The sequence below is a fragment of the Notolepis coatsorum genome (assembly GCF_963971535.1).
Source record: "Notolepis coatsorum genome assembly, chromosome: 18".
NCBI lineage: Eukaryota > Metazoa > Chordata > Actinopteri > Aulopiformes > Paralepididae > Notolepis > Notolepis coatsorum.
The window spans coordinates 89,367,897-89,379,722 of NC_140182.1; the positions used below are offsets into that span (position 1 = coordinate 89,367,897).

Here is an 11,826-nt window from a genome sequence, read left to right on the forward strand (position 1 = left end):
TTCAATCCTACCGGACTGTTGGTGTAACAATAGTTGAGCATCAGGGGTATTCACATCAGGCTGGCATTAGCCTTGAGTTATATCAAATGTTCCGGGGTTGGCTCGCCATCGGGTATCGGTCCGGCACATAGGGTGACCAGATGCAAAAAGTCCAAAAGTGGGACAACAGTAAGATTTTGGTGGGACAAAGTGGGACAACAGTATGATTTTGGTGGGACAAAGTGGGACAAAGTGGGACAGATAGATAATGTAAATTTTTGTATTAGAATAACTGCCATGGTCTTCACTGAATAGATTTAAATCAAAGGTTAAAGGTTAAATCAAAATAAATACAAATTAAATACCACCTAACATCTGTTTTAAATATTCAAACGTCATCACTTGACAGGAATGTCTTGTGTTTGATATTCCCTGTTAACACAGAACTAGGGAAAACAGTGTAGTATAATACAAAAATAATAATACAAATAAATTGTGTTTCTATATTAGAATAACTGCCATGGTCTACACTGAATAGATTTAAATCAAAGGTTAAAGGTTACCACAGTCGGCTGACCTGTATGAATGGGAGTGTTGTACTGTGTGATAGACACTTGTTATCTCAGCTGCAGTGACCTTGTCCGTCTGGCTATCATTGTTTGGTTTAAAAAGAAACGTATCCATAGATCTGGATGTTTCTTTTTGGTGAGCCACTTTCAAGTGAGACTCACGTCCACTGTGGCGCTTCAAGTTGTATTCTCCTCCATGCGCAATTGAAAACGAACTATGACACAAAACACAGAAAGCCTGCTGCGGATTGCCTGCCATCTGCCTCACCCAGTCATGTGTCGTTTGCCAGTCTTGGTTGTAACTGCAGGTCCGTTTCTTTTTACTGCTTTCCATCTTGAACTAGTTCGCTTGTAATGTTGTTGTCTTTTTTTTGACCAATCAGATTTGCGATATGAGGTAGCGTCACGACTCAGTCTCAGTCACATCACAAGCAGGCAAGCAGCACGCTAAAGTACTATAACCAATCAGAGCAATGTGTGTGGACAAGAGGCGGGTTGCTACGTTTACTGTCTGTAGGGAGGGGCTTTTAGACGCATGTTTTTTTTGGCTTCGAAAAGAGGGACATCCTCTCAATATGAGGGACGCGGGACATTTGGTCAAATGGTGGGACAGTACAACCAAAAGGGGGACACCTGGTCACCCTACCGGCACACCACCTCGTCCCGCTTGGGCACACGTGGTGATGGGTGGTCTGGACTGCTCCGGGATGCTGGTTGAGACTGGCAGGTTTCAGTCTGTTGGTTAGTCCCGTCCGTCTGGTCGGTGCTGCTGGTTCGGATGTCGAGGAGAAGAGAGAGATTGAGGAATCGCCTGTTTATATAGGAATCCAAAATGTTCCGGAACGTGCTATTATGACATCATACGGTGACATCACAAAGGTTCCAGAACCTTCTATCATGACATCATACGATGGTTCTAGAATGTTTTACGTTCTAGAAAGTTGTTACCTAATAGCATTAACTATTTATGTCCCTATGACTAAATAGTTATGAATCTGAACCCTGGGTTACACTTGGCTTCTGGTATTGCTGCTTGCAGCATTGTGGAGACCCATGGTATGGCTGTTTGCAGCGTTCTCGAGAGCACGATGTTGATTGGATGAACAGTTCTCGAAATATGTGAAGGACAGGCATGCATCTCGCCACCATCTGGCCAAATGGCACCAAATTCAAGACTGCTCTCCCCTGTGTCCTCATCAAAACATAAGCCGAAGGTGGCTAAGTGGTGCAGTGGGCAAGGCGCTCGCCACTAACGCAGGAGATGCTGGGTTCGAGCCCAGCTCTCGCCGTTGCTTCCGGCTTGGCTGGTCGTTCATACTAATACAATTGGCAGTATTAGGGGGTGGGAAAGCCGGTGGGTGGGGATCGGATGTTGTGGACAGCGACTCCTGCAGGTCGGTTGGTGCGCCTGTACAGCAGAATCAGGAAGCAACGGGGGGCAGTGTGAGCCTCCCACGCGTTACTCCTCGCCGCTGAGAGATCGCGCTGTACAGGTGAAAAGATGCGACAGCTGCCTCCTCGTGTACCGGAGGGGACACGTGATGCAAGGCTTCGTCCACATTGCAGCCGACCTGTGGGAGGCATGGTCTGACAACGTTTGAGACAGGGGAGGGTAGAATTGGATAATATGAAATTGGGATGGGAAAAAAAAGAAAATGGGGAGAAAAAGTAGATAAAAAAAAGTAAAAACAAATAAATAAAAAAACATAAGCCGAGCGTGAAGCGGATCCGATTAATCGGAATAGTCCAAGTGCTTTACAATTTTGTTGCTCAGATTCACCCATTCACTCACACACACCAGTGGCAGAGGCAACCAAGCAAAGGTGCCCACCTGCTCATTGGGAGCAATTAGGGGTTAAGTGTCAAGGACACTTCGACACGCTGCCCGGGAGGAGTGGGAATAAAACCGGGAACCTTCCCGGTTACCAGACGACCACTCTACCTCCTGAGCCACTGTCGCCCGGCGAGAGCATAAAGTCGATCAAATGAACAGTTCTCGAGATGTGCAAACTACAGACGCACACAGACATGCATGGAGTCCCTTCTTTGTAGTTAGATAGTTAGATGCATAGATATATATCACTAGATGACTCACCCGCGCTGCTGGCCAACGGAGACCGACGTTGCCACATGGCGGCCATCTTGCGTGGGTGGAGATGTAGTTATCATACTGCATACTTATAATGGACTTTCATATGAAAATAAAAAAATGTATTTAAAAAATGATTCCAAGCAAGAATCATAATAACATTTGTAATAAACCAAACCGTTTGTAAATCCGTCAAGATTTCAGCGAGTTGGGGCGGCTAGGTGGTGTAGTGTAGTGGGCAAGGCGCTCGCCATCAACGCTGGAGACGCTGGGTTCGAATCCAGCTCTCGGCGTTGCTATCAGCTTGGCTGGTCGTTCATACTAACACAATTGGCAGTGTTAGGGGGTGGGAAAGCTGATGGGTGGGTCCTGGGCATTGTGGACAGCGACCCCTACAGTTCGGTCGGGGCGCCTGCACAGCGAGGGTAGGATCTGGAGGGAGGTAGTGTGACCTTCCACACGTTACACTCTCCCGGTGAGAATCTGCGCTGCCAGGCTGGCTGCCGGCTGGCTGCACATGCGTCGGAGGAAAGCATGTGACAGTCTCCGGCCTCCCGGACCAACAGTAGGGGGGAGTGCGCAACAACCAGGAAGGGGGTTGGGAATTGGCATGACGACTAACAGTGGGATGGGAGAAAAATCGGAAAAAGGAGGGGGGGAAAAGATAAAAAAAAAAAAAAAAAAAAAAAGAGATTTCAGCGAGTTAAGAGTATTTTTGTTTGTGCAGATCATCATCTTAAAGCAGTAGTCCACTCAAGAAAGATGGCCACCGGTGAACTATGCGGGAGACTCCGCCTTGAGCCATCTAGTGTTTATATATCTATGGTTGGATGAGTCAGGTGTACTGGTGTCTGCTTGCTCGCTGTACTGCCCATTGGCCCATTAGGTCATTCTTGCTCTTTGGCATCATTCCGGTTTCAATTTAACTTACATAACAATGGGACGGTTTCGGTACTTGGATGGTTTCGGTAGGTGCATGCGGGTGAAGCCGATGTTACATAAGTCTATACTCTTGTTTATTGTACTCAGTGTTCATGTTTATGAGGCGGCGGTCGGATGAGATCGCTCACTGGGATCGTCATGGCATGTGTTTAGGATTTGCAGAAGCCCCCTAGCCTACTGTGGAAGCAGGTCACCGTTTCACTATGTTCCTTCCCCTTAATCTACACATTGTTCTAAAAATGTACTCCTGTAGAGTCTTTTCATGGGCCATTTTACCAAAAGGTTACACCACAGCTAACATATACCTTGCATTGTACAAGTTGACAAGTTTGTATAGATAGAATATACGTTGTGTTTTATGTTTAGTTTTATCATTTAGTTTATAGTTTATTTACAGCTTATTTAGTTTACAATAATAATAATAATAATAACTTTGTTTTATATAGCGCCTTTCATAAAACCCAAGGTCGCTTTACATAGGAGGAAAAAACAGAAAATAACAAACATGGTGGACAGACACAACATTCAAAGTAGGAAATTAGGGAGTCCAGAGTTGGGGCGTTGCGGAGTTCTGCGGGGAGGGAGTTCCAGAGGGTGGGAGCTGCCATGCTGAAAGCTCTGTCCCCAAAGGTCCGCAGTCTGGTTCGGGGAATGGAGAGCTGACCAGTGTCTGAGGATCTCAGGGACCGTGACTGAGTGAGGGGGTGGAGGAGGTCAGTGAGGTACTGAGGTGCCAGAGCGTGGAGGGATTTGTAGGTGAGCAGGAGGGTTTTGTAGGTGATGCGGGATTTGATGGGGAGCCAGTGGAGGTGATGTGCTTTATAGTAATAGTTTATATTTTTATAGTTATAGCTTATAGTTGTAGTTTGTATAGACAGAATATACGTTGTGTACTATGTTTACAAATCTACTATGGTTGAGGAGCCGGGAAAAACAAGCATCTCACGTTTTTCTGAATGTATGTACATTTAAAAAACTATAAAATAATCTGAATGTGAATCTGAGTCTGAATCTGAATCACAGGGACACACCAAAACTATTTTATTAGTCTTGTGTAAAGGGCACGCATAAGGACCAGGCTATGCCCGAGCCCCCCTTCCCTTAGGCCACGCCCCTATGCAGTATGGAACCCCTAGTGTTTTATTAAGTAAGTGCTTTTTAAGCTGCTGTGTTGTTGTTCTCGCACCTGGAAAGGTTGCACTCCAGCATAGTGGAGAGCAACGTCAGTGAGGGGAGAAACAGAGGATGATACCTGGCACAGACAGAGAGCTAACTCACACTCAGCCTGCCGTGCCACACAAAGGACCCCACAAAATACTTTTGAACCTTCCTTAGAGCCGGTTTATCGTCAACCCCCGGTGTCAGGAAATTGGATACAGGCACAAAATAATAAACATTTTCAACATCTGTATGATGATAGATTATGATTTACCTCAAACAATGGGTTATATAAGTCATGTCCCATTAAAAAGAGATTTAACCATACGTTCTGATTTAGATGAAAGATTAACTATCTTGTTGTTCAGAGGCATGAGTTCTTCCTTTGGAGCGCGTTCCATCTCTACAATTATCATGTGTCGGTTCATTATAGGGGGCAGATGTTCATTTAGCTGACACTGCTTCAATTGCTGGTCTCTGTCTCTGTCAAATTTAAGTGAGTACGTGCGCGCATGTGTGTGTCACAATACCTCATGCACTATGTGCACGCGTGCTTAATTCTGAACATATACAATGTGGATGTGTGTGTTTGTGTGTGTGTGTGTGTGTGTGTGTGTGTGTGTGTGTGTGTGTGTGTGTGTGTGTGTGTGTGTGTGTGTGTGTGTGTGTGTGTGTGTGTGTGTGTGTGTGTGTGTGAGAGTGCTTGTGTGTACGCTCATATGTGTGTGTGTGTGTGTGTGTGTGTGTGTGTGTGTATGTGTGTGTGTGTGTGTGTGTGTGTGTGTGTGTGTGTGTGTGTGTGTGTGTGTGTGTGCTCGAAACACTCGTACGCACGCGGAAACCCCAAGGAAACCCTTCAGTGATCCAATCTGACTCTGGCCCATCTGTCTCTGCCAGGATGAAATGATAGAGCAAGCAGTGATAAATTATTTCTCCGCTTGTGATCTTGTGGACAGCATTCTTCCCTCTCCACAAGCATATGTGACCCCTGTCTTCATTTTTTATTTTCTTAACTGCTGCCTTCCTCCCGCCGGACGTTTCATCTTCCTCCAAGCGCACCAGCTCCTCTGCGCCCTTCGTTACTCCGCGGTCGGGCCTGGCTGTTGTGTCGTGTGGCCCTCTTTCAGATGGCTCCTCAGGGGCCCCCTATGAGGACCAGATGGGGATGACAGGGGACATGAACATTAGTTAGCTGCGTAACCAGGACCATGTGACGGTGTGTGTGACACCCAAGGGACGCCGCAAAAGGAAACAGTGATGTCATTCCCCCCGCAGACTTCCACAGCAGTCACCTCCCTGGTTTAGGTTGCGTAAGGGTGGAACAAACAGATGCTGCAGCAGTGTCGATGCAGAGTCTGGTTTATTTAAATTTTTTTGGGGGGGAGATGGGAGATCTCTGTGGAGGCTGTAGCATTAAGCTGCTCCCACGCTCAGTGATATAGACATAATTGCATACAAGACGGTCGGATGGTGATTTTAATTCCCAGTCGTTATGCTAAATGAGTGACAAAGCAGAGTCTTGGTCAGTCAATATGGGATGCAAGAGTTACTGTCACGACTAGGCGTATTGAACCCAATATGCAGACAATGAGAAACGGCAGACAGGTCTGGTTAAAACCCAGTATGGGTATATTTAATACAATAGTATAGACAGGTCTCCAGGCAGATGTCGATTTACACAGGGGAGATTCTCGTACAGTCCAGGGGCATGCACGGGACAGGGTAGTCAGACAGGCAGGGGTCGATACACGGGTTACAGGGTAGTCAGCCAGGCAGGGGTCGATACACGGGACAGGGTAGTCAGACAGGCAGGGGTCAAAACGGGTACAGGTCCTCATATGTTCCGGGAAAAGGCAAGGAGAGTTGTCAGGCAGGCGGAGGTCAGGCAGGCGGAGGTCAGAACGCGTTTATCGAGAGCCAGAGATCAGGGTGAAGAGCCAGGTAGGAAAAGGAGGACAACAAAGGGTTAGGCACGGTCGGAGAACAACAGACTATACAAGAGCAGAATAACACGACTAACTGGGAAACACGAAGTTACGATCTGGCAACATCATGACATCTGAGGCGGCGTTATAGAGAGAGAGAGAGAGAGAGAGAGAGAGAGAGAGAGAGAGAGAGAGAGAGAGAGAGAGAGAGAGAGAGAGAGAGAGAGAGAGAGAGAGAGAGAGAGAGGGAGGGAGGGAGTAGCCAGGCAGAGACTGTGACAGTTACAATGCAAATGATCACATGAAATTATCCACCAGTAATCTTTCTTGTATAAACTGACCAAATATATCAGAAGATAACATAAATGAGAATGAAAAAGTCATCTCACATGCTTTTATTTCCTCTAGGCTTGACTACTGCAACTCACTTTTCACCTGTCTCACCAAATCATCCACAGACAAACTACAAATGGTCCAAAATGCTGCAGCCAGGCTACTCACAAGGTCAAAAAAATCATGTCACATCACTCCCATTCTGGTATCCCTGCACTGGCTCCCGGTACACTATAGAATTCACTTCAAAGTCCTCACTTTCACTTTCAGAGCACTCCACGGTCAGGCCCCTATCTACATCACTGAACTCATCCATCCCTACACCAACACCCGCTCACTCAGATCTGCCGATCAGCACCTCCTGGTGGTCCCCAGGTCCAGGCTGAAAACAAGGGGTGATCGAGCCTTCGAGGTGACAGCACCAAGGCTCTGGACTCATTATTTTATCCAAATTCTTTTATTCTACTTTTTTAATCTGGTTTCACTGTTTTTTTTAACTGCTGTCTGTTGTTGTTGTTGTTGTTGTTGTTGTCATTGATTTCTGATTTTGTTTTGTTGTGTTTTTTATATAAGCTGTAGTGTGTAAAGCACCCTGTGCATTCGTGCTGTGAAGGGTGCTATATAAATAAAAGTCATTCATCATTCATTCATAAAAAAAGAAAGAAAGAAAAAAGCTAACGTCTGTTTTTAAACCTTGTGTGTGTGTTGCCATTATCCAGTCTTCTTCCATTTTGGTAAGAATGGCTGTGGTTGGCTGTAGACTGCACCACATGACCACACTAGAACTGGAAAAAATAGAAAGGTTCCTTCCCAGTGTATGTGCTATTTTGACCTCTTCTCATTTCTATAATACTGTACAGCTCAGTTTTGATTTGTGTCTCTCCTAACACATTGGATGCCACGGACGCTTTTTATTGTTAGTTCATGCCGACCTTTGAGTGCCCCCGACGCTATATAGCGTCTGTTTGCCGTATTTTTTTTTATTGGTGATTTGAATTCATATTTCATCAATCGAGCCTCGGGTTAGTGCTGCAGAGTCTCTCTGAGCTCAATTGGGAAGATACCGCCCCCTATCGTCTCTCCCTGTGTAACTGCACCCCATTACTTTAGACTGATGCAGGGGGAGTGGTCAGTTTGCTCATTTAACTTTTCTGTCAAGCCAACTGAAGAGACCAAGTGATCGCCGGCCATCAGAACAGCGTGGATTATGTATTTACAGTACCAACACTGTAATCAATAAGCGTGATCGATATTTGGAATAGCGATCAGGAATTGGAATAATCTTTTTGGATAACATCTGATCTCAGGTAAGGAATTTATTTGACCAGTCTTAGGATAATCAGACCTGTTTTCACAGAGATATAAGCTTTTGCCCTATGCGTGTGTGTGTGTGTGCGCGGTGATCGCTGATGAGGAAATGAGAGAATATATTTTTCAGCCCGCCTGTTAAAGTTAGAGGTTCTATGTAGGATTGCAATTAACTGTCTAACTGCATATATAACTGTTTCCACTAGAGGGCGCTCTAGGCGGAGCCACTCATGATACCACCAGGTGGCGAGTATATAAAGAGATGTCTCCTCCCGCTCTACCTCTTTCCCACCTGCCTCTCAGAGAGAGGAGAACTCTAGTACTGCTGCTGTTTAACATGTGAATGAATAAACCACTTACTTACTTACGCCTTTTACCCCGTTTGGGGCATAGGCCGTCAACAAGGGTTCTCCAAGCATCCCGATCCTGAGCCAACCTCTCAAGCTGGCCCCAGGTGTGTCCCATCTTCTTGGCATCATCTTCCAAGTCTCGGCGCCAGGTGTTTCGTGGTCGGCCTCTCTTTCTTTTCCCTTGGGGGTTCCACCTGAGAGATTGTCTTGTGATGCTCAGGGATGGTTTACTCAGGTATGGCCAATCCAGGTATGGCCAATCCATCTCCAACGCCGTTGGAGAATCTCTTTCTCTGCTGGCTGTTGTTGTGTTCGTTGCCACAGGTCTTTATTGCTGATGGTGTTAGGCCAGCGAATCTGGAGGATTCGGCGCAGACAGGTGTTTAGGAAAACTTGTAGTTTATTGGTTGTTGTGACAGTGGTCCTCCAGGTCTCAGCACCATAGAGTAGGACTGACTTCACGTTGGTGTTAAATATCCTGATCTTGGTTGTGATGGAAATGTCTCTTGAGCTCCAGATGTTTTTTAGTTGGAGAAAGGCTCCTCTGGCCTTGCCAATCCTGGCTCTCACATCAGCATCTGTTCCACCTTGCTTGTTAAAGTTGTTAACCATTCTGCCCAGGTAGGTGAAGTTGTCTACCTCTTCCAACGCTTCTCCTTCCAGAATGATGGGTGATGTGTTGTCAGCATTGATTCTCATGACCTTGCTCTTCCCTCTGTGGATGTTAAGCCCAAGCCGAGTAGAGTTGTCAGCGATGGTACTGGTCTTTTCCTGCATCTGCTGCTGAAAAATTCCTGGCAGACGTAGCCCCTTATGGTAACGTAAGATGCTTGAGGTCCGACAACGGAACCGAGTTCACAAACAGACAGTTCCAATCACTGTTGAGAAGGTACAAGATAAGACACGAGACGTCATGTCCATATCCCCCACACCAGAATGGAGTGGCAGAGAGGAAATGGCGCACCCTTTTCGAAATGGCTAGGTGTAAGCTAGTAGACAGTAACTTACCTAAGAGCCTATGGAATTATGAGGTGCAAGAAGCCGCTTACACCAGAAACAGGTGCTTTAATAAGCACACGGGCACCACCCCGTATACAGCACTGACAGGAAAGAAGTGTAATCTAGCTAGAATGCACCAATTTGGATCAGTGTGTCATGCTTACCTGCAGGACAGGGGAAAGCTCGAGTCCAGATGTGGAAAAGGACTCTTTGTAGGGCACGACAAGGGAAGCCCTGCTTTCCTAGTTTATCATCCCGGTAAAGGGAGAGTGCAGAAACACATGCTAGTCAAGTTTGTCACAAAGACAACATGTGAGAGCGAGACACAGACAGAGGAGCCAGAGCTGGACTCCAGAGTAAGGTGTGAAGAAACAGAGACACCTCAGCCCAGTGTACTTAGCACGGTCGTGCAGACAGACAGTCAGCCACCCCCAGAGGGCGATGACGAGGAGCACCCGAGGGTGACGTCAAGTGCCCCAAGCAGTGGGAGGTATCCCTCAAGGGAACACAAACCCCCAAAGTATCTGACAGACCATGGCCGGAGAGAAAGTGACGAGGATGACAGTACACTTACCACCATTGATTACTGCTACAGGGTAGTCAGTGGGGCACCTCCGACCTTTAAAGAGGCCATAGTGTCCCCTGAATCAAGTAAATGGGAGAGAGCAATGGACGAGGAGATGAGGTCCCTAGAGGACAACCACACCTTTACTCTAACCAAGTTACCAGAGGGCAGACAGACAGTGGGAGGGGAATGGGTGTATTCAATCAAGGAGGGTATTGAAGGCCACGACAAGTACAAAGTATGGTTCGTAGCTGATTGCTTAAATGCTGAAGGAGGGTACTCCATGTTTAAATACGGAAGGAGGGTGGCTACACTGCTTAAATGCAGGAGGAGGATACTCCAGGTTTAAATACGGAAGGAGTAGAATCCAGGTTTAAATACCTGAGTGGATTCCACGTTTAAATACAGAAATGGATCCCATGTTTAAATACAGAGGTGGATGATTTACCATGTTCTAAATGATTTAATTATGTGGAAAAGATCCTGAAACGATTTGACTGATGTAAGAGATGTATAGAGAAGCTGTGGGTAGCCTCAGTTGTTTGACAACCTTTACTCGCCCTGACCTATGTTTTGTAGTGAGTAAAAATTGTCACAGCATTTTGCTGACCCCACAGAGAAGCATTGAACTACGTCAAATACATGTTTTTCGTTATCCCAAAGGTACAGCAGACGAACAGCTGTGTTTCAGAAAGGGCAGCGAGGGTTTAGGGCTTAAAGCCCACAGTGACACTGTCAACTTGTGAAGCCGAGTGTATGTTTCTAGCTATGACAATGCAGAAATGTGTTTATCTAGAACAACTGCTCAAAGTGATGGACACCTATGTATATATGAAGACTGTTGTTTATGAGGACAACCAGGGAACCATTGTGATTGCTGGAAGCCCTGTGTGCCGACATAGATGTAAACATGTCGATATAGGATATCATTTCATCAGATCTGTCATCAGATAAGAAAGAATGACACTGATTTATTGTCCAACGGATGACATGGTAGCAGACACTATGAGAAAACCTGTTTCCAAATTGAAATTGAAGAGATTTGCAGAGGTCATGTTTGATGTGTAAATATTGACTGCCATATTCTTTTTGATGTTCTGGATTGTATTATTTTCTTTGTAAATTGTTTTTGGAGAAGTTATACAGTGTGCTAAACAACCCTAAATGGGAGTGTTAAAGTTAGAGGTGCTATGTAGGATTGCAAGTAACTGTCTAACTGCATATATAACTGTTTCCACTAGAGGGCGCTCTAGGCGGAGCCACTCATGATACCACCAGGTGGCGAGTATATAAAGAGATGTCTCCTCCCCCTCTACCTCTTTCCCACCTGCCTCTCAGAGAGAGGAGAACTCTAGTACTGCTGCTGTTTAACATGTGAATGAATAAACCACGCCAAAGGCTAAAGATAGAAACCATGCCTCTTGACCACATTATTGTCACCCCATAGCCAAATTCTGTCAACACCGCCTCTATAGCGTGCATAAGTACACATATACTATCGATAATCTAGCATTTATTTGAAAACGATTCATAAATAGGCCGAAAAATGACAACGTTTTTGTGTATGATAGAATATTCCAGTAAATGCCGTTTATCACGGAATCTATAT

The 11,826-nt window shown here is 45.8% G+C and overlaps 1 protein-coding gene across 1 annotated transcript in view; it reads right to left on the reverse strand.

The window, feature by feature from the left end:
- Window positions 1–1,190: 1,190 nt before the first annotated feature.
- Window positions 1,191–11,826, reverse strand: part of nuak1b (NUAK family, SNF1-like kinase, 1b) — a gene marked incomplete at its 3' end in the record, with an annotated part of 53,910 nt that continues 43,274 nt past the window's right edge. The window contains exon 7 of the mRNA XM_084335270.1: window positions 1,191–1,317. Within this exon, the coding sequence (XP_084191396.1) occupies window positions 1,191–1,317 (127 nt within the window). The remainder of the gene's footprint in view (window positions 1,318–11,826) is intronic.